This window comes from Syzygium oleosum, unplaced genomic scaffold (assembly GCF_021117445.2).
Source record: "Syzygium oleosum isolate NSW1041296 unplaced genomic scaffold, Sole_v2.1 Sole_v2.38, whole genome shotgun sequence".
Classification (NCBI taxonomy): Eukaryota; Viridiplantae; Streptophyta; class Magnoliopsida; order Myrtales; family Myrtaceae; genus Syzygium; species Syzygium oleosum.
In genome coordinates, this window is record NW_026607522.1 from 2593306 (window position 1) to 2617104 (window position 23799).

A 23799-nucleotide genomic window follows, 5' to 3' on the forward strand; every position below is an offset into this window, starting at 1 on the left:
TAAGCAATTATAATTTTGATTTTCCAATTTGATAAATGAATTATTTATGGCTGGCTCTTCCCGTAAAGTAGGTATCGACACTCAGATCAAACCAGTAAATATCTAGTGTACTTTATTATTCCTCGTTTATTTCTCTGGTAATTTTTCGCATTGATTTAATTGCAAGATCATATTGAGGATGGGATTTTCTGAATTTTGATTAAGGGCTTTTACCTGTCTAATTATTATTTGGAAATTTTGTTGTTGCAATTATCTCTCAAGCAAAAGTACAAATTTAGAAATTTAACGAGAGGAACAACTTTAGGTTATGAAGCATCATTTGATGGAGGCGCTGTTAAGGACTCAAGGTTTGGTTAAAGCATTGGAGAGCAAGACTAAGGTAGCGAATGATAACCATTCTGTTCCGGAATGAGTTCCTGAACCAGGAATAGATTTTTCTATTTCTGGTTCCTGGATGAGTTTCTGAGAAAAAAAACCCGTTTGATAACGACCAAAAATTTCTATTTCTAGAACAGAAACCCGTTTGATAACAGCACAAAATTTCTATTTCCTGAAACAAAAACCCGTTTGATAAACAACAGAAAATTCTATTTCCAGGAACAGAAATCCATTTTTTTAGAAATTGTATTAAAATAATTAAAAAATCCGAAAAATTCATAAAAATCTCCAAAAAATTCAGAAAATCCCAAAAAATTGAAAAATTCCAGAAAAAATCATCAAAATGTCGAGAAAATAAAAAAAAATTCAGATTTCTGGATAATATGAATTTTGTTGACTTTTTTCAAAAAAAATCAAGAAATAAAAAAGTTCAAAACTTCACAGAATTGCTTAGAATATCTGTAACCACCCACTTTGAGTAAAATTTAAATTTTTTGAGGTGCCCAAAAATATAAAAAAATAAAAAAATAATTCAAAATTGCATTAAATGACTTAGAATACCAGTGGCCATCCACTTTTTGAGTAAATTTTAATTTTTTTGAGATGCCCAAAAAAATTTAAAAAAATTTAAAATTTCAAAACTTCACAGAATGGCTTAGAATACCCGTGGCCAACCATTTCAAGAGAAATTTAATTTTTTTGAGATTTCAAAAAAAATTAAAAAAAATTAGAAATTTCAAAACTTCATAGAATGGCTTATAGAATACCTGTAGCCACCCACTTTGAGCGAAATTTAAATTTTTTTAGGTGCAAAAAAAAATTAAAAAATCAACAATTTCAAAACTTCACATAATGGCTTAGAATACTTGTAGCCACTCACTTTGAGTTAAATATAAAATTTTTGAGGTGCCCAAATGGTATTTTTGATTTTTTTCTTTTCTAATTTTTATTTTGTCACCTAAAAAAACATTAAATTTCACTCAAAGTGGGTGGCCACAGGTATTCCAAGCCATTCTGTGAAGTTTTGAAATTTTTCATTTTTTAATTTTTTTTGGCATCTAAAAAAATTAAAATTTCGCTTAAAGCGGGTGGCCACATGTATTCTAAGACATTCTGTGAAGTTTTGAAATTTCTGATTTTTTTTAATTTTTTTGCGAAATCTCAAAAAAATTAAATTTCTCTCGAAATGGGTGGCCACAAGTATTCTAAGCCATTCTGTAAAGTTTTAAAATTTTTAATTTTTTTATTTTTTTCGACACCTAAAAATTTTAAATTTCCTCAAAGTGGGTGGCCACATGTATTCTAAGCCATTCTATGAAGTTTTGAAATTAAATTTTACATTGGATTCGTAACGTTATGTACGCCCGCACACAAATTCCAGTCAAATTAATGCAAATGGTCAAGCATTGGAACGGGTCTTTAGCATTCAACCACCATCGCTCTCGATATTTGCTCTCAATATTTGTGAGTATCCATCGTTCCTCATAATATCCCAAATGCTTATGGAGAAAAGTAAACCAAGCACATCACATTACAAGAGCCAATATAGTAGGAGATCCCAAAATACCACGTCACATTACAAGAGCCAACATAAAAAATCCTCAAATACAAAATAATGGAAATACATTAGAAAAGTTGGAAACACATTTTCATGGAATCTCCGCCATATTATTATCAATTGCCAATTGATTGGCAATTCTTTTCCTAAGCATGTTGATCTCCATATCCTCCTCAGTCGATGTATCGTCAATAAACTCATCTTGTGCACTTCCAAACGGGTACTCTGAATCACCATATTGGGAAAAGTTCTTATCCATCTTGTCTTGATCACGGATGTAATTATGAATAGCACAACACGCAATTACAATACATGACTCCTTTTGAATTGAAAATGAAGGCATGTGTCTCAAAATGAAAAAGCGATTCTTTAACACCGCAAATGATCTCTCAATAACATTCCTTAGTGAAGAATAACAAATACAGACACTATTGCAAAAACTACATTATAATATTTCCCTTCCTCCAGCGCCAAAAAATAGAATAACAAAGGGCATGTATCCTCCAAAGATGCCAATACAGAAGGAAACACTACCACTCCCACAAAGTAAAACATTATGCTAGGACAGCACAAAAACAAATGCAAATCCAAAGATATTCGGAAAATGAAACTGCAGCCAAAGAACTGAGGCTGATATTCGGAAAATGAAACTCATTCAATGTTGTGGGCTACACTGGAGATGCTCTCATCGAAGGATGCCGTTGACATTGTGAGCCCTCCATCTTGCTGATGCGCTCTCATCATCCCTCTTTCCCTCCCAACTTTCTTTCAAACATAGTCTCATTGTCCAGTCATGTACACTAGAGATTGGACCATGTCTAATTCCCAAACTAGGAAGCAGCAACAATTAAATCTGATTTTTCCAATCTCGTCCAACCAGAAAATATGCATGCCGAAATTCTTCAGTTCTTTAAAGTTCCGGAGGCAATGAGCATCCTGCTGGTGTTTTCCGCCAATATGCCATCACTAGTTGCCAACCGGTGCCAAGCTTATATTTGTTATTCTTAACTCTCACTCTCCTAAGTAGCATAAGTCAAAACAAGCCCATAAATGAAACAAAGGGTGGGTCCTAGTAGAGCCATATACAGTCCTACATAAAGCCACTTTATAAACAAGAGATTGGAATATAAAAGATCTTATCATATCATATCAGTTACAACTTTTCATCCCAGTAACCGAACCGCATAAACAAGAGGAGTCAATTGGCATGCCAGAGCAAAGACCAAAATATGTGCATATTAACAGAAGTGGCAACATACTAGAACGGCCAGATCTCGATGCCCCTAAAGAAATAGCAACGATAGCCTTTTTCTGAAAGCTCATCAAAGCAACAATTCTGTTCGCTATAAATCTTATAAACATGTAATCCGTTAACAATGAATGAACGGATCACATTAGGTGATATTCAATCAATTAATGATCATCATCCAAACCACCCTTTGACACTCAAAAACAATTTAATAAAATACAAATGGATCTCTATGAATAAACAGAAGAAATTACAATATGCAAGATCACTGGCTCGTCCACAATCAAACAGAGATGGGACAGCAAGCAAAGAAACAAATCCATGCTAATTACTACCAGAGAATCGCATCCAATGTCATTTAACCCAGACACACTGCAAAGCGCAACAAATTAAAGGCGAGAAAATCGTTGATGCAAAATAGTCAAGCCAACATGATACCAGCAAATCAGAGCAAAGGATTCAATTCATCGGTCGAATCACCACCACATGCGCCGATCACGCCGTAAATCTAGCCAGGGAGACAGGAAACAAAACGCTAGCTTCCACAAACCGACGAGCCTAACGCTGACAAATAACAGCAGTTCTTTCGACACGCATCGAATCAGATCCACGCGAAATCAACCGACGGAGAGAGAAGGGAGAAGGGGGAGACACGGAAAGTGAGACCTGGCTGAACTTGAGGGCGTGCTGCTCGCCCACGAGCAGCACAAAGAAACCTATAACAGCCGCGGGTACCTCTCTCCGCCCCCACAAAGAAATCCCGATTCGTCGGGGCGCCGGAAGCCGAAACCCTAGGAATTAGGCGGCGGACCCAGGCGGCGACGCGGAGACCCACGCCCGCCCCGGCCCAACCCAACCCGCGTACCCCGGACGCCGAAGCCCGCGCCGCCACAAAGTCCTCGTCCTTCGCAGGTGAATTGGCCGCCGGAAACGCGAAAGGGGGCTCGCCCAAATGGGAGACAAACGCCAGAGAGAGAGAGAGAGAGAGAGAGAGAGAGAGAGAGAGAGAGAGAGAGAGAGAGAGAGAGAGAGAGAGGAGGGGGAGGGAGCCGAGCGCCTCGCCCGAGTTTGGCGGTCGACCTCACCGTCGCCCGATCCGGGCGACGGCGAGGTCGACCGCCGGCCATGGCGAGGCCGAACCCGACCCCGATGAAGGCGACTGGAAAATCCAGAAAAGAGAGAGATGAGGGGAGATCGGAGCTTACGTGGAGCAGGAGCGAGCGAGCGAGCGGCCATGGCTTCCTCTCGGTCGGAGCAAGCGAACGAGCGGCTGGCTTCTCGACGGCGACAGAGACTACAGAGAGAGACGGAGAGTCTTCCGGAGACGAGAGACAGGCGGGTGATTCTAAGTTTTGTTCCAGACAAGAGAGACGGGCAGCAGATCTCAGTGAACGAGTTCCTCAGAAATGGTTCTGAGTTTTGTTCAAGAAATTGAAAACCAACTTTTTTTTTGTTCTAATTTCTGGTTCAGAACCGGTTTTGGGACAAAAATTTGTCCCAGAAATAGAAAAATAAATTTGCGTTACCAAACGGGTTTTTGGTCCAAAACTGATTCCGGGAACAAAAAATCAGTTCTGGACTGAACCAGAATGGTTATCATGCAGTACCTAAGTTGCATGAAACGTTGAAAAATGCCAAAAAGGACGTGCTAATGAGGACGACAAGGAGTATAATCATGTTGAACCTATCGGATGAGATATTGGTTGAAGTGGCCGAAGAGAAGGATGTTGCAGCATTGTGGACAAAACTTGAGGCACTTTATCTGATGAAGGATTTGAATAATCGCTTGTATATGTTGAAAAGGATGTTTCGATTATGGACGGTTGCTTTCAGGGCCCACTTAGATGAGTTTAATAAACTCATGGACTTGAAGAATGTCAGTGAAGCTTTGCCTGATGAGAAACAATGTATTATATTGTTGGCATCTATACCGAATTCTTTTGAGCACTTAATAGATTCACTGCTAAACGGGCTCACTACGATTATTGGATTATTGTTTTCTAAAGTGTGGCAAAAGAGACTATGAGAAGATAACTTAGCCCAAAATACGGCGTGAGGTTTGGTTATCCAAGGTAGAGACGAACAAAAAGAGTCTGGAGGTAGCAAGAACAGCCGTTCTACAGCGAGGTCCAATATCGTGGATGTTATCACTATGATGAGGTAGGGCACTACAGGTAAGAATGCCCAAAGTACAACGGTAAAGGAGTTAAGGTAAAGTTTGTAGCCGATAATAATAATGTTACCACAGCAGATAATAGTTCTAGTGATGCTGATGTTGTGTTAATAATCACCACGAGTTCGTCAGGTGATGATTGGTACTTGACTATGGATGTTCTTATCATGTGACTTCTTATAGACACTGGTTTACTACCTATAAATACACAGAGGGTGGTAAGATGCTTATGGGAAATGGTGCTGGTTGTAAAGTGGTAAGGCTTGGAACAATTCATATTAAGATGCACCATGGAGTGGTGAGAACATTGACTAACATAAGGCATTTACTGGAGCTGAGAAAGAATTTTATCTCATTGAGTGCTCTTAACAAGTTTGAATACCGAATTCCTACTGAAATTGGAGTTTTGAAGGTTTCTCAAGTCGTGCTTTTTGTGATGCGGGAGAGATAGACTATTGGTTGTGTAGCCTCGAGGGAAAGGCAGTAATTGGCTAATCTACTAGATTGTTTTATGCTTTAGGTCAAGATACAACAGTTGTGGCATAAGAGACTTGGACACATGAGTGAGAGGGAGATGATTGTTCTAAGTCATAGGGGTTTATTAGGAGGCCATACATTGAGAAACTAAACTTTTGTGAATACTCTAACATGGGTAGTCAGCGGAGAGTGAAGTTCATTACTGCAGCTCACTGGACCTAGAAGATTGTAGGCTGTGTACACTCAGACTTATACGGACCCTCTCAAGTTTTGTCCTAGGGGAGTGCCTGGTATGTGTTGTCTTTTGTTGATGACATTTCGAGGAAATTCTGCATTTGTTTTCTTAAGCACAAGAGTGAGGTGCTTGGTCAAGTCGTGGAAGGCAATAATTGAAAAGCTTATATGAAGAAAGATCATGTGCTTAAGGACTAATAAAGGGTTGGAATTCTTAACTGATGAGATTGGCCAATTTTACACAGAGGAAGGCATAGTGAAACATTACATTATTACCAACACACCACAGCTAAACGGAGTGGCAAAACTAACAAATAGAATTATATTGGAAAGAGCTCGCCCTTTACCCTTCAATATTGGATTAGATGAAGATTTCTGAACTGAAGCAATAAATACCATTTGTTGGTTATTGAACAATTCACCATCTCCAACAATTGATTGGAAACTCCTGAGACCAAATTGATCGTGTTCGTTTGCCCTACTTATGCTCGCGTGAGTGATGGTGCATTGTAACTATGCATAAGAAAGTGAGGTGAAGGGATACAAGCTACGGTGTATTGAAGAGGATTCACCCACTTTTATATTTAGCAAAGATATCATCTTTGACGAATCTGCTCTGTTTCAAAGAGGAGTGAGAGATCAATTCTGGAGAAAGATCTAGACAGTGTTTAGACAAGTGGAACTTCAGATAGAGCCTAGATGTTCAGAGTACAATATACGTGACAGTGTCTGCAAAGTCACTAGATTTCATAGTAGTTGATGGTTGTTTCGAGGTCGTAGTTGATGAAGCTTCGAGGTGGTCGGCAGAAGTGGATGAGATAGGACGACAATTGTATGCAGATATTAAAATAGATAATTTGGGTGCAATATAGACAACTTTGGGTATGGAGATGTAGAGAGAGAATGCTGAAATGTTGCGAGTGACTCAGAAGAGTTACGTCAGAAAAGCGTCGAGGCACTTCAACATGCAGTTTCAAAATTCTGTAAGTACCCCTTTCGCTACATCTTATAAATTGTTTAATGTGTCATTGTGTACTTGGACGGAGGTGGAGCATTTGTCCCATGCTTCAATGTTAGTACTGTTGGTTGTCTGAGTTATGCCATGGATAGTACTAAGCTTGATCTATCACATGCAGTCAGGAGAAGTTAGACGATTAATCTACGTATGCATTTTGATGGTGTCAAGTGGATTCTCTTGATTTATGAGGATGATAGACGTTGGGGTACCTTTTGGAGGATGTTGTTTTGGCAGTGTGGCTGTAACTAGATTTGTGAACCAGGGTCACACAAGGAACTTGAAAGATGGTCAACTACTGAGCAGCTATGCCTCTACTTATGTTAGTTGTGCTATGAGTTGAGTTGGAAGGCGTCATTGGGAGACACAATGGATTCGTTGACAATTGAGACTTGAAATGTGGTAACAATGGAAGGAGTTGAAGATGTGGTGTAGTCTAATGACTTGGTTAATAATGTTGATGTGAGACATCCGGTTGATGTGGTGTTCGATAGAAATCAGGGATATCACTTGAGTATCGAGTTTATTGGTGATCGAAATTTCTGTGTCGGATATAACATGTCAAGAGAGAATGTGACCACAAAGAAGTTTCTTGCGTCAAAGAATCCTGTGGACCGAGTTCATTCCTCCAGACAAGTTCAAGCTCTGCTTGGGCTTGATAAACGTCCATGGTAATTGAGTGCACCATCGGTGCGTGGGGAGAGCTACCATGATTGATAAACACCGTGACTTGGGCTGCAAACGTTGCGTCAAGATGAAGATTGCTAATATTATGTCGAGTTTGAGCCCCGTGTACGAAACCCGATCCGGTTGGAGAATGTAGGTCGTTTTGCTAAACCGAATTCGTTAGAAAATAAAAGAAATCCCAACGGATCACTTTCGTAATTGAATTAGACACAAAGTCACATGAGGGTTTGTTATCTATTGGAGATTAATCTCCAAGGTTGACCGGATAAAAGAAGGATCCCAACTTGAGCTTTGACTTTCTTTGTTGATTGCCGAACAGTGGGCTCTCATTTTACGAAGCCGCGCAGGAGACTGAAGAAAGCCGCAAGAGGAGAAAAGAAGGGGATCATCACCTTATGGCCGCGTAAAAACAGACGTCTTTACTAAAAACCGAAAAATCATTCATCGTTCAAGGTCACGCCCGGTGAAGTTTTCAAGCAGGGACATTTTAAGCGGGAAAATTATCCAAAAAATCTTAAATTTTTTTTTATACTTTTGTCAATTTAATCTTAAACATTTTAATTATATCGATTAAGTCCTAAGTCTTTTTATGTTTTGCCAATTGAGTCAATCCGACCAATGTTGATTGGAAATCCGTCCTACGTGATATGGCTGCTGACGTGGACATTTTTTAATATTTTTTCGAATTTTTTATTAATTTTCTTTTTTTCCTTTCTTTTCTCTTATTATTTATTTTGCAAAACGTGAAAATGTTTAGTTATATTGATAAAATTAAAAAATTTAAGACTAAATTGATAAAAATGTAATAGATTTAGAATTTTTTAGATAATTTTCTCCTTTCTTGACCATAAACACATGGTGATTTGTGCAGAGATCCTACGCCCTGTTGTGACGTTTCCTTGATGGAGACGCGAGTGTTTCGAGCTGCGAAATAATTCTCCGTAAGGCTAAACACTGTGGTTTTGTATATAACTTAAGTGTGGGAAAACATTCAAGCACGTGAGCGACTGTAACTCTGACTTTTCGATTTGATCAATGAATTATTTGTTACTAACTCTCCCCGTAGAATAAGTACCGATACCCGAATCGAACCACGTAAATTTCTAAGTGTCCTTTATTATTCCTCATTTATTTCTCTAGTGATTTTCGTATTAATTTAATTGCAAGATCCCATTAGCTTTCGCGTTATATCACAACATATAATACATATGGTGAGCCGAAAGTTACCTCAAACATTTTAAACAAGAGAAGAGAACCTGTTTAAGAAAAAATCACACGAGGGAGATGCCAATGGCATCAATCTAAAAGTGCAAATACCCGGTTGGATCAGTATCAGCATTCATACGGGCAATATGAATTATTTTCTTTGGCTTACAGAGCTCATTTTCTCTTGGATGTAAATATGTCCTTAAACTGCTTCATCCTAGGCTCGTCCGTATCTCGGGATCCCTAGGATGTAAAGCAACAAGAGAGTATTCCCTCCCCCCAGCGAAGACAAAGATACGGGGGAAATTGGGGGATGCGAGGCAATATGAATTCTTTTCTTTGGCTGACAGAGCTCATTTTCTCCACAAAGAAAGAATTTCTGGACTTGATTTTCTAGCACGCAAGCAAATCACATCCGATCAGGAAAGTAACATCACATATGCATTAAGAGAAAGCTAGCAAGATATCTACTTATGATCCTTTAACAAACCTAAACCATTCCCACATTATTAAACAAGGGGAAACGGTCGACGTTGCCATTGGCTAGAAATTTGATTTATCTTCCCTTTCCCCCGGAACAGGCCCTCAATCACAACCTCGGGATCCCGACGTTCTACAACCGGCTACTTTGATGACATGCACTAATCATCAAGCATTCTTTAATTTGATACGATTGACCAAAATATACCTTTGAAGTGCAAGCAGTAAAACCCACGTGCTCTTTGTGATCTTCTCCTTAACCATCAAGAGTAATGCTGAACTTAGCACTGTCTTCAGGATCTGAGCTTGCAGCCCTTTGAAGAAACCCAGCAAGCCTTCTCGTCTCCAAATCGCGTACATTGCACCAGAAACTGTCTTCTCGGCTTTAGGCTGAGATTCCTTTGTCTCGTCTTCATCTGATTCCGCGGCCTGAATCGTGACCTTACACCTGTCTCAAAATTAGATAGAAGTTAGTTTTGTCGACGGTACTGTAGAAGTCACAGAAAAACAAAAGGGAGTTGAGGACAACCAAGGAACACACAATTAGAGTCTTGAAGTTCTAAACCTCATAAAGGGCTGGAAAATATGTGGAATTAAGTATCTCATAGATTTACTACTGCTCCTTTAATTAAGGTTGACTGATAGCATGTGAACAAGCATGTATTACCAAAGAAGCCCCTCATTTTTAGACTAACATCGCTCAATGAACCATCACTTACAAGGCATCATCAAAATATCTTCTATCAAGCTTCTGGAAAACTATTCCAAGCAGATAGTAGTTATTAAGCTCGTATTTAGGTCGACAACTTATCACAATATCAAAGTATTTGGTTTCTATAGAAAATTGGAGTGATCTATACAGATCAGTATTGCGATTGCAGTATCTTTCCATCAAACTTTTTTTATGAAAGGCCTCCTATCAACGTATTTTGCATAAACTGAATCAGCAGACAAGACGAAGAAAAAATCTGTAATTATTACCATTCGTTCATCCCAACTGACTATTGTAACATAACTATGTATTCAAGAATTAGGTTAAACTAGACCATGTGTCAGGAAAAGAAAAAATTAATAAGTTCACCTGATAGCTGGGTATGTTATGCAGGTCGCAACACACTTGGAAGCTGCACCCAGGACGAAAGCTGAAAAGGCAGAAAGAGACTCAGGAGATGACCCTGTGCCACTACTTCTGCTCTGGTTTGTCTTCAACAATCTCTGTTTCAACTGATCAAATACAGTGTACTGTAGAATACAAAAGTACTTCCATTATTAACTATGCTGTCTGCATTTAACCTTTTCAACTAGACATAAAAATAAGAAAAACATATATCTATAGTTCCAGTAGGTGGATTCTTTTTTCATTTTTGGAATGATTCTATCAGGTGGATTTTAATTTCTACTAGCTGCCATCAGGTTGTTTCCTTGGGATGTAACAGTTGATATGCAGTTTAACCCTCTCTCAAAAAGTTGCAGAATTGGAATCAAATAACATTAAATTATACAACAGCAATAAGTTCCTGAAATCAGCTATTCCAGTAACATCATGTATTAAGACGGATCTTGGGGATGTGAGAATGCATTAGATGCCAATTTTTTGTCTTTAGGACAGAACGCCCATAGTCATCTTTATACATGATAACCTCGAGATTCTCACAGCCCTGTAAAGTAGGTGCTCTCTACATGTGACTACATATTAAAAGAGAATCACCTACCTGAATAGATGGATTTATTGTTAGGAGGAGAGAAATGCCAAGACCATCAAATGCTTCCCCCCATGTGAAATCTGAAAAGGTCTTCCAAAGTCCTTTAGATTTACCAAATTCGCTTGTCTGCATCTTGGATGATGCTGTGTCCAAAGGCTGCATCATGCTTTTGATATTAGACTACTGAAAAAGATCAAATGGAAACAGATCTATTCACTCTTGACATTAACACTATTATGGAAGAAGTGAATTTTAAACAAATTGGCGAAAAAGTGCCTTTTCAGTCGTCTCAATGTCTGTGAGTTCATCAATGGTACAAAAAGATTAGCAGATGTTGTAGGCATCGCATTAGACATTAACCTAATGGTTTGACTCCTTTGTTAGCATTCTACTTGTGACACCTCTCCATATTTCCCTTGTGTTTTCAAGATAAATAATACCAATCCCTTCCTCTCATATTGTCTATCATTTTAGACACGAGAACAGCCCATGTTAACTACCTGTGTCACAATGACAGTACAAGCTCCAGCTGCCGCTGCAATAATCAGGTTTGCTCTCGTTCCAATACTTTTATTGCCGCTCTTTTTCAAGTAAAGTCTCTTAAAGAAGCTATATCCATAAAAGTAGACAAATTGTGAAATGAAAGATTGGAGATTCTTCGTCCCAAGTCCCTGGTACAATGAAAGAATCTGACGAGTAGATAGTGCCTCCCATAGGACATCTGAAATGTTTCTGAAGAAGCAAAACACAGAATACAAGCTATCTTCAGAAGTTCCATGTCAGCAACTTGGATGAGGATATGAACACTGAAACAGGTCAGGCATCTCCATAAGCATGGAAGGTCTAGAAATTTGAAATAACATGAAGGAACCAGCAACATTGACTCCAACTAGTTCGAAAATTCCAAGTTAGTTAGTCCTTGGTGTAATAAAAACACATATACCCTGGCTTCACATCTTGTCAGCAATAACCTTGTTTTTGCTATTCTACAGACTTGATGACAATTCAAACCCATCCAACTACAAAGGACATTGCAAAAGCAATGTACAATCAACACTTAACATAAACACTAGACACCTACCAAATCAGTTTTAGCAGAAACCAGGAAATGCACAGCATCAAGTTATCTTGCATGATACATATATAAACAACCAAACATGTTTTAAACAAAAAAACACTGACATGCTGAAAACTAAAGGACAATGAACAACTGGGTTTTATAGTCAACCACACAGAAACCTCCAAAGAGTCCCACAAGTTGGGAATCAAAGTCCAGCAAGCATAGATTGTGATATTTCAGCCGTGTGAGAACTGTCACTTACCCACTTTGACTATATGCTCTGAACAAAACAATCCCCTAGTATTTGCATGTGACCTGGTCCTAGATTATCCCATCAATGATGAACGTTCTCCACGGTGCACTTTTCAGATTCATTCATCGGCAAGAGTACAATGGAGTACTTGGAGGAATAATTCCAGCAGAAATCAAAGAATAAATGGACAGTGGATTTCTGAAAGCTATAAGAAGCATGAGATATAAGGGACTGAGTTTGAATTCATGATTCCTGCATACAACCTGACGTTTCTCGGCAAAAACAGTTGCCTGACACAATGAAGGCTTCCTCAAAGTCTAGCATCCAGCGGATGTCTGTGCTCTTAAAACCTTCAGTTGAAACTCGAAACAATTCCTCAGGCGAATCCAAGGCCACGCCAATTGCGCCATTTCTATGTCCATGGTACAAGGATCCATCTAGACACTCATTAACTTTGAAAAATCTCATTGAAGTCGCCGACGACCATTCTATCTATATAGCATCTCGACTCGCGTCAAAAGCAGAAACAGAACAGTGAGATGAACTGCAATTTTGATATCTCCATTGCTGATTCTGACTCATTCCATTGTTATATACCAACAACATCACATTACTGAAAACACACGCACCATTTGAATCAGAAAACTACACATAATACTACTTAAAAGAAATTCACGCAAGAGCATCTTCTCAAGCTAAACTATCATTGTTAACACAAGACCCTGATCCAAAAACATCAAGAAAGCAACGCTAACCATCATGATTAAAATGAAACTATGCTCAAATAAAACACAACAACATCAAAAATTCGTGCTCATGAGCGGGACCCAGGAGGGAGAAATATCTCATCACCTGTACTTTTGATGGTTGCGGGATCGAATCTCGGCCTGATACTTGGTCTTGCAGGTATCGAGCGGGTAGAGCACGGTGGTGCTGACCAGAGCTCCGACGGCTCCGGACGTGGCCTCCGCGATGGACTCCAGGTTAAACGCCATGATCCAAGAAAAGTCTTGCGAGTTCTTGCCGATGGGAAAAGGGAGAACCGAGCTACTGCCGCACTTCACGTGCCGCATCCATCAGCCCAGTTCAAGAACTCGGTATAGAAGGACATCCGTCGTCTTTCGGGAGGTTAGCAGCTGCTTCAAGGAAGAGATTACAGAGGAGAGAGAGAGAGAGAGAGCGACAGTGATGGAGGAGTGAAGTGCTGGGCTTGGGTTACAGAGAGAGTGTGCCGTGCGACAATGCTTCTTCTTGGGAATCGAAAACGTGAACGTCAGCAAATGGGTTTCCCTTTTGTTCCATTGATGTCGAGATACCGTTATTATTACCATGTATAGATTTATATACATATATATATATATATATCGTAATTTTCAAATGATATGACCTTTCAACAAAAAAAAATGAGATGTCCTAAATTATTTATAAAATATGACATTTTAGATGTAAAAATTAGACAAAGTGAAATTAGGTGCGGGCGAACAAGGACGGAACATTTATCCGCGATTAACTTTATTTGAGGGAGATTATACAAAATGTGTGACCTCAATTCATAAATACCCTAAAAATATTCTTTCTACCATGTGCATTGGCGGACCTACGGCTGATGGCAATGGTCGTGGCCCCTTATTTAGAATTTATTGTCTCGTCCCCGTAATATGAAATTTTTCGAATAGCCATTAACCATGTTCTCTCATTAATTTTGAAAGTATTAGTTGAAAGGGAAAATGACTGGTCCTTCAATTTTGATTTAATATGCAATGTGGTCCATGAACTTTTAATTTGTTTAATGTAATCCTCAGACTTTTTGTACATGTTCAAGTTATTATCTAGACTACATGAAAATGTTTAATTTTATCCTTCCGTTAATTTAAGTTCAGGAACAATATTGAATATTTTCATATAGTTTAGGGACTAGTTTATAATTACTCAATCGGTAAAGTTTTCTCAGCTCTAGATTGCACCCAAATCAAACCCACAAGCGTGTCACAATCTCTCAAGAAAAACTCAATTGAACAACTCACAGAACGAAAACCTAACACTCATTTTGTATGTTCTAGTGTGTGTTCACCGAGTAGAATTCTATATCTTACATATGCATAATATTTATATCTAAAATAGAAAATCCTTTTAAAAGATCTATTCAATCTCAAATTAAGAAACCTACTCAGATAAGGAAATCTGCTAAAATGGGGTTTTTTTTATTGCTCAAACTTAAGACATATTCTAACAATTCTAAAGTCTTGTGTCAAATGTATTGTTGGAAACGGAAAGTCAGTTTCACTTTGGAAAGATCATTGGCAGTCCTATGGAGAGATATTCACAATATTGTTGTCCTAATAAAGTAATCTTTAAAAAGATTGAAAGTTACGACACCCAAAACTACTATATACACCTTTGTGGAAGCTGCTGTGAAAGTACTTCAGTTGCGTGGTTATTACGCAACGCCTTGAAAAGCCAAAACACCTCATTTCACAACCATAGCATTTGCAAAAAAAAGCCATACCAAACACACAATTAATGTCCTAGCATTAGTTTCCGGGCATGAAATGATTACCATTTGAATGCATCAAAAGCCATTTCAATTTCCTAAAATAACTAAAAAGATGTCGTTTGAAGAAAATCTTATTTGATATCTTTGTGATTTTATTTCAATTAGTGTTTTTATCAAGGAATTCATGAGAGTATCCGCAACACTTATTAAATAACTAAGTAAGAAATATTTCAATTCTCAATTCACAAAGTGGAATATGAATTATTATTTTTAGGGCTAATACTACAGAAAATTCTAAATGGATATTGTTTAGACGCATTTATCCCAAACCATTTTTGGACCCACAAAAACCTCTAAAGTGGTACCACTATCCCAAATTTATTTTGAACAGAAAGAAAAATATCCTTATAGTTGACCTTCTATTTCCTTCCAAAAACAAATAGAAAATGGAAATAAAAAATGCAAATGTTGCCCTTTTCTTTCATAATGACTTATTGAATAAATAAGACAAAAGATAATTGAGTCCATTCACAAATTGAACAACCTTTCTTCATTTCCAATCGATATGCATCCAAACAAGTTAAAGAAATTTTAATTAGCCCATGTGCTTTTACATGAAAAAGAAAATTGCATTTTGACTGATTACGAGGATAGCATTAAAGATACAAAATCTGAATGAGACGCTTCTCTTTGTGCAACTTCTCTTTCGCTTCTTTCATGTTAGTTAATTGTCTAAAAAATGGAGTTTACTCAAATTTTAGAACTAAAGTTGGAATTCAATTTGTTGACTTACCCCAACCGAAACCAACCAATAAATCGACAACCCATTTCGAATTATTTGTTTTTAATTTGAAATCACTAGCCTTGGATAAATTATAGGGTTAATATCATATAAGAACCCAAAACTGGTACATTTGTTTCAAATTTATCCCAAACTAATTTTTTGACCACCATCAATCCAGGTACACCCGTGACAAATTTACTGCCAAAAACCCTAAATTGATACATTTGTGACAAATTTACCATTCGTTAATTTCCGTTAAATTGAATTAATACAACGAAAAATGACAAACTGGTATATCTGTGACAAATGAAAGGTAAAACCCTAAACTGGTACATCTGTCACGTGTCATCCAACTCAGTAATTTGATGGTAAAATTTAACGGAAACTAACAGAGAGCAAATTTGTCATAAATGTAATAATTTTGGGTTTTTTATGGAGATAAATTTGTTAGGTTATATTCTAGAGTGAAAGCTTTCAATCTAGCTACGCTACAAAAGATTTTGAGGGGGTGAATTCAAATTTTGAAAAATATTTTTCGAAAAATAATAGCTTGTGAAGTTTACAAAAATGATAAAAAGAAAAATATTTTCCCACGAGCATAGTTAATCATAAATTGTTGTTAATAATGATAACATTTACCATTAACTAATTTTTCTAAATGATATAACCAATTATTTTTTAAAAAATATTTTTCAAATTTTGAGTTTTCCGTGACACAAACGCACCCTTAGAATCTAGGACTTGTACATTGAATTTATTTCAAATAGGAAACAGAAGATTGTTCTTTTACCTAAGATTGTTCTTCCGAAGAATCTCGAGAAGCCTATTCAATGCATTATAAGTCTATAAATCTGGAGAAATACATGAATCACTATTTTTCCAAGCAAATGATATCAGGATGACTAGATCGATATCAATGCGGGACCACGAGAATCGATTTTGCTAATTATACGACAGACCCAATAACCCAAATGCCAAACTAAACCGGATGGGGGAAATTTCACCATTAAACCACAGAGATTGCTTCCTGACTCCTCTCCCCACAAGTAAATAATCTTTGACTAATTGATTGCAGAGTACATTCATAGATTGTATGATGTCATTTTTCACTGCAAGCACAAATAGACAGCGTGATCCTATCCATTCACGTACGTGCACTCGTAACTTGTAAGCATCATTTGTTGAACATAAATTGTAAATTGCAACACCAAAATATGCAAATCCAGTTTTGATCGCTCAAGTCATGCCTATTGCGGTTTTGATAGCATAAAAAGCAGACTGTTTTGAGGAACTTCTGTGAAAAAATCACAAGACAAATGGAACGAGGAAAGATAGACCCAGCAACATATCATTGTGACGAGGCTTCATCTTTCTTCTCTGACAAGTACCTAGATAGAGAAAACAGCAAAGTAAAATGATGTTCATCTGTTTACGCATCTCCCAGTCATGTGCACTACAATAATTGACATCAGATAAAAACAATAATGATGAATAGGCCAAAGAAATTTTCATTGTATACTGGAGGTAACATCCAAAGAGTTATTAAACCAATATTGTGGTTGGTACTTACCCCTGACCCTTCGCCCAACGGGAGAGTTGATAGAGCTGGACGGTTTCATTTGAAGCGTGGCATGCAAGAAGCAGATAGTTGCGTGGTTGCACCATCCATGCAAACCTCATAAACAGTGCTGAGTATATGCACATAGCTGCAACAAAGACTAGGAGGTGAAAACTGTGTCTAGCAGGACATGAAAAGAAGATAAAATTGATGCATTTTCTTGGATCAGAAATCGCTAACCTGCTGTCATGTTGCCTGATATCATCTCTGGCGGTTTTTGCATGTCAACCAATCCCTATTGGAAGCACCAAATAAATAAATCACCAGTAGAAAAGCTAAAACTATAAGATGTTTCATTGGGGCACATAGAAATAGACAGTAGAAGAGAAGCATACAGCGACCACAAATCCCCAGTTTGCAACAGGTCCCCAAAAATGAGTAGTTTTGGGGCCAACAGGACTGTTCAGGAAAGCTCGGAAAGAAGCCATTTACTGCAAGTAATTCCTACAGAAAAAGCACATTGGGCTCATAAGAAGCATGCCTCTGAATTATATGTAGACATAACTCTTATGCAAAACTTGGAGTAAGGTCAACCACGATACAAAGGTTATCTTGGAATAATAATCTTACAACTCTTAGCTCAAATTTCTGAATGACAGAAGATAACCATAGATCTAAAACCAGTGAATCTTATACAAATCGCCATCTATTGCTCATCAGGTGCTTATGGAAGGCTACCTTTGTTTGTACGGCTATGTCATAGTGAGTCTCCAAAAGCAATTGTTAAGCCCACTATTTTCATTTAAGTTCAGATAAAGAAACAGCTACACAGGCGACAGAAGCATAGATTTCTCATAAACAATCTAGCTTTTACATAGGCAACAACTACATGGACAAAGGGCTAGCATATTTACTGGTCGAAGAAAAAGGGCAAGCATAGCCTTTCCCTAGTCCACAGGTAGTGTAGGACCTATGCTAATCATGCAAAATATTTGAATCAGTAGCATTAATCGAGTTTTGGCGATTGATGCCAGTTCGTCACTAATACAAACTAATGTACGATAGCAAGGCAATATCATGAAAGAAAATGGCATAAAAACATGGTGTAAAGATCGCCAAAACAACAAGCAATAAAAGAATACTACATCATTCTACAAGTAATGTCCTTGGATGATAACAGTTCTAAGGCAAACAAAAAACATGGCTTGTTCAATTAAACAAAAGGTGAAGACTTCGAGATTAGAATTTCCCAGCAGAACTTCACTGAAACTCCAACTCCATTATCATGTGTTTTAATTGACTCAAAATTAGCTTCACGACTTCATTCAACTGCAGAATTTTAACCAGACCTGGCACAGAGCATCTCAATAAATCCTAGGACCAACTGGAATCCACAAGAGAAGGGCTGAAGACTCTGTCATCGGTGGCGACACTGGTTCAAACCTAGGAATAGATGCTAAAGTCCTAGTAATGCACAACTTTCAGAAATCCACCAGCCAGTCAATAAAGATGATTGGGCCAGTGGGTGGTGTGGTGGCTGCAGAAGTGGCGGCATAAGCTAGGTTGGGAGGTTAGGGTTATGATTTTTTAATAGGGAGGATTTTCATGGAGTGTGGGAAATTTCAGAACTATAACGGGGGTAATTTAGGAAGAAATGGTGAATTTGTAAATAAATCGAAGATGTCAACTATTTGTCAGGTGTAATTTGGTCTCCAAGATGAAAACTCAAGATACAAAGTGGTAATTACGGTGGGCAGAAGGTTGAAGTCAGGTTCCTACTAGAGACAAATTGCGTGAGGAAATTCTTTGCCAGCGAGATGCCTACTGGGTGACCTTGCTCAAAAACCCCTAACTCTATTGATGCTAACCATACCAAGACATTCACGGAATGCCTCTCCTTTCTCCTTGAGAACTAGACTCTAGGAACCGAGTCCAAATGGTAGGTTTCAAATCTTTCTCCCTTCACTGACTCTTTATCTTCAACTTCAATTACAAAGCATTCTGCTTCTTGAGAACTTCTTCGATTCATTCGAGCAAGGCTTGTGTAGCCTATGCGGAACAAGCTGTATAAAATAGAGGATGCAAAGAGGTATGAGGTTAAAAATGGAGGAGGGTTTAAAGTGTTCTTCTTATGTGAACTTCTTTTCTTTGCCAACGGGTCACGGGATGTTGACAATCTCGTGATAAGTTAATTCCTTAAAAAAACACCATTAGGCAAGAAACGAGAAGCTTCATAGAAGAATTGTCCATTGAAACACTCAGGATTTAAAAAATGTAGAAAGGTTTAACAGCTACACCTTCAAAGGGATACTCCAACTATGAGTCCTTTTCAAATACAAAACCAAGAAAAGCAAGAATCGTTTTTGCCAAATCCATATGATTCAATTCTTCCTTATAACATTAGAGCTTTCGGGGATGTATCAGACATGTTTTAGTATCATGCCAGAGAGTACTTCTGATGAAATACAAATGTTCCAAGAAAACGGGGCGAAGGGCATCACTTCAACGGGGCCGCCCTGCCCCACAGCGGGAGAACTCGCCCACGGGGCAGCTGTCATTAGGCAACGGTGGCCCGCCCCATTCGAGCAAAATTCCAACCACAAGTCTTATTCAGCCATGGAAGCTCCTTTGCTTCATCGATGCCCCATAATTATATTTCTAGCCTTTCCTTTCACACACCCGTCTAGACCCAGAAACCAAATACACAAATGAATACCCCTCAAAACACGGACCCATAATTATAATCTCTCAAACTTCAGAGAGACAAATCGCACATCCACATGCCAAGCATCGATCTTTGCCACAAATTCAAATTCACCAAGTTTCGACGTGCGCACACGCACAAACTAGACATACAGATAGAATCGGCCAGCACACGCGCACTAGACACACAGAGAGAATCGGCGAGCTAGGGCACGAGAAAGAGAGAGACGATCAGATTTCTGGGGTACCTGAGGTCCGACGGCGACGGCGACGGCGACGATGGCTACCAGGGTTGCGTCGGTGCGGCGTCGCCGCGCGTTGAGAATTCGATCGCGGGGACAAGCAAAGCTCGAAAGCTGCGAGCGAGCGAGCGACCGATCGTTTGACTTTGAGGTGTGAGGGAGAAGAAGAAGAAGCTGGCTAAAATATAATACTCGTAATTATATTTTAATTTTAGTAAATGTTCTTAACTTGCTAAGATAAAAAAAAAATTTGATAATGACATAGATGATTCCTGAATTTTAATTTAATGTGTAATGTGATCTTTAAAATTTTGATGTATTTTCAATTTATTTCAAGTTTTTGTGAAAATATTCAATGTTGACTTTCCATTAATTCAAGTTCAAGGGCAATGCTGAATATTTTCATATAATTCAGACCACATTGAACAAATTAAAAGTTCAGTGATGACATTGCATATTGGGCTAAGGTTCGGAGATCACATTAAATAAAATTTAAAGTTTAGGCATTATATTGTGCATTGGACCAAAATTCAGGCACTAGTTATATCATTTGGGTGCGAATAAAAACTATTCTATTTTTATTCCTTGTATGTGTTTTTGAACAGAGGTGTTTGATAACGATACCAAATTTCTCTTCCCGAAATAGATATTCCTTTGACGACGACACAAAATTTCTCCCACTTACACTCTTTTCCATTCATCGATGGGCGGCGGCTAGCGAGAGTTGTGGTGGCTGACGAGGGTGGCGACAGGAAGGGGCAAGTAGAGGCCGGTGGGCAATAGGAAGGGACGGGCGGTGGCCAGCAGGGGGCGGCGGCTAGCAGGTAGGCGACAGTGGGAGGCAGCGGCCGCATGCAATGGGACGTGAGGGCGAGCGATGAGAAGATGTTTTATTTCTTTTTTTGTTCCAGAAACATAAAAGTATAAAAATTTTACTTTTCATTTCTATTCCAAGCCTATTTCTAGACTAAAAATTTGTTCCAGAAATAGAAAAATGAAATTGCGCGCCCTTAAAGCGCGAATGACAACATTTCTTTTCCCCGACCCTATTTCTAGCTAGAAATAGTCTTCTCCGAACGAGTTTCTGAGCAAAAATTAGCGTTTGATAAAGACACAAAATTCTATTCCCGGAGTAAAAATTCATTTGATAATTTATTCTTAAATTTTTGTTTCCGGCGGCCGGCCGGTGAGCGGCGGTGGGTGGTGACGCACGGCCAGCAAGTGATGGTGGGCAGCGACATACGGCCGGTAAGCGACGGCAGACGGCGGTGGGCAACGGCAATGGACGGCCGGTGGTGAGCAGCCGGCAGCGAGTGGGCGGAGTTGGACAGCAAGAGTGAGCAATAAAAGAGAGTTATTATTTCTGTTTATGTTCCAAAAATAGAAAAGTAGAAAATTTTAACTTATCTGTTCCAACTCTATTTCTAGGCCAAAATTTGTCGAAGAAATAAAAAAATGAAATTATTTCACCAAATGGATTTTTGTTCCAAACCTGTTCCGAGGAACAAAAAAATAGAAAAACACGGAAACAAAATGGTTATCATTCGCGCTCTAAACGGATTTTTGTTCCAAATATGTTCTTAGGAATAGAAAAATAGAGAAACAAAATAATTATTATGCGCGCCCGATAAAGAAAAAGGGTGACAATCAAGTAAATTTACATAGTTTTGCTAAGACTGTTCAAAATTTATTTTATTAAGAACATTTTGCTTTTTCTTCCAAATTACTTTTTTTTTCAAATTATAGATAGATGAATGAAAATTGAACTTAACAAAAATTCTACTAATTCAATAATGTTAACTAAAGCAATATATCATCGGAGACAAATGGGGATTTTGCATAAGTAAAATCACAAGAAAAAGTTATAACTGTTATAATGAAGCTCTCTTCAATCCTAGAGCGACGTAGTTATGTAGAAGTCGTCATGGAGAAGTAATAGAATAAAATAAAACAAAAAAAGAGAGACAAATTAGGGCGCGAATGATAAAATTTCTCTTTCCCGACTCTATTTTTGGCTAGAAATAGAAAAATCTAGTTATATTCCTAGGACAAGCTTTTGATCAAAAAGTAATGTTTGATAATGACACAAAATTTCTGTTCTCGGAATATAAATTCATTTGATAGATTATTCCTAAATTTCTGTTCTCGGAATATAAATTCGTTCGATAGATTATTCTTTAATTTATGTTCTCGACGGCCGGCGGAGGCTGACAACTATGGGCGATAGCAATGGTTAACCAGCGGGTGGCAGCGGGGGACGGGCGGCGAGCGGTAGGCACGGGAGGCGACGAATGGCTAGCAGGGGACGGCCAGCAGTTGGGTGGTGGCGGGGGGCGACAAGGGCGGCAAAGGCAAGCAATAAAATAGAGTTATTATTTCTATTTCTATTTCTATTCTAGAAATAGAAAAGTAAAAAAAATCTACTTCTTTTTCTGTTTCAAATTTATGTCTTGGAAATAAAAAAAATGAAATTGCGTTGCCAAACGAATTTCTGTTCCAAACCTATTCTCGGCAACAGAAAAGTAAAAAAATAAAGAAATATAATGGTTATCATTCACGCCTTCAGTTTAATATTCTCATGGATATTCTTTCATTCAAAGGTGAGTTGAGCATTTATCATTTTGCATTTTTTTTCCTAAGACGAGGAAGCCATTATTAATTAAGTAAATATTAGATCCATAAGATATCTATTTAGTTACTAATTGGACAAGTGTAATGAAAGTCCTAAACCTTACGACGGAATGCAATTGGATCCTAAATGTTTCGATTGGTTCAATTAAGTGTCCTAACGCAGTTTACAAAAGTGAAATCAAGTCTTTTTAATTAACAATATCTAAAATTGCCTATGTATTACTAGAAAATCGCCTTCATCGCTTGAATTGCACAATCGACATAAATTTTAGGACTTAATCGCATTTTTAATAAAGGTTTATGACTTAAACTAAATCAGTTGAAACGTTTAGGACTCGATCACACTTTTTAGCAAAAGTTAAGGACTCGATTGAACGAAATGAAAGGTTCAAAACTCAATTCAATAATGTACATAAAAATGTAGGATTTATGGTGCAATTTTTCCGAACTCGATACCTAGACAAGGTGGGATCCGAGCCAAAACTCGAGAAACGAATTAGAAAAAGAAATTTGTGATTGCAATATCACAAGTGCGTCCCTCTCCTCCTTTGGTACCCAAATTCCCAGTTCTTTGGAGAATATGTGAACTAACCAATGAGAAACCTTTCTTTGTTTTTTTTCTTTTTACTTCTTTCCTTCTTTTGCTAAGAAAGAAACAAATGAGACACTATCAAAAGAAAAGAACAAAAGCAAAGGAATCTATCTAGTGGTCCTAGCCGATTGGTACATGATTTACATCCATGCACCTTTTTTATTCCGGATAGCTCGCAGTCTTTATCTGGCTTCTCATTCTACCTCTATTCCTCGACTTTCCCTTCTGCCAATTATTTTATTTAAAATTGATCTGCGTTATAATCACATTTATCATATTCGCACGAGCAATATTCCAAGCAAACGAGTGGGAATTATCTTGC

General features: G+C 38.1%; 2 protein-coding genes across 2 annotated transcripts; both read right to left on the reverse strand.

The window, feature by feature from the left end:
- Positions 1 to 9333: 9333 nt before the first annotated feature.
- Positions 9334 to 13733, reverse strand: LOC130135814 (peroxisomal adenine nucleotide carrier 1-like). Its single transcript, XM_056305591.1, has 5 exons — positions 13326 to 13733; positions 11661 to 11892; positions 11170 to 11316; positions 10539 to 10699; positions 9334 to 9905 (listed from the first exon to the last, which is right to left on the reverse strand). The coding sequence occupies exons 1-5, from the start codon at positions 13544 to 13546 to the stop codon at positions 9626 to 9628; spliced, it is 1041 nt and encodes a 346-aa protein (XP_056161566.1). The 5' UTR covers positions 13547 to 13733; the 3' UTR covers positions 9334 to 9625.
- Positions 13734 to 16964: 3231 nt separating this feature from the next.
- Positions 16965 to 20421, reverse strand: LOC130135823 (mitochondrial pyruvate carrier 1-like). Its single transcript, XM_056305604.1, has 5 exons — positions 20261 to 20421; positions 17705 to 17813; positions 17550 to 17604; positions 17322 to 17457; positions 16965 to 17139 (listed from the first exon to the last, which is right to left on the reverse strand). The coding sequence occupies exons 2-5, from the start codon at positions 17795 to 17797 to the stop codon at positions 17100 to 17102; spliced, it is 324 nt and encodes a 107-aa protein (XP_056161579.1). The 5' UTR covers positions 17798 to 17813; positions 20261 to 20421; the 3' UTR covers positions 16965 to 17099.
- Positions 20422 to 23799: the final 3378 nt, after the last annotated feature.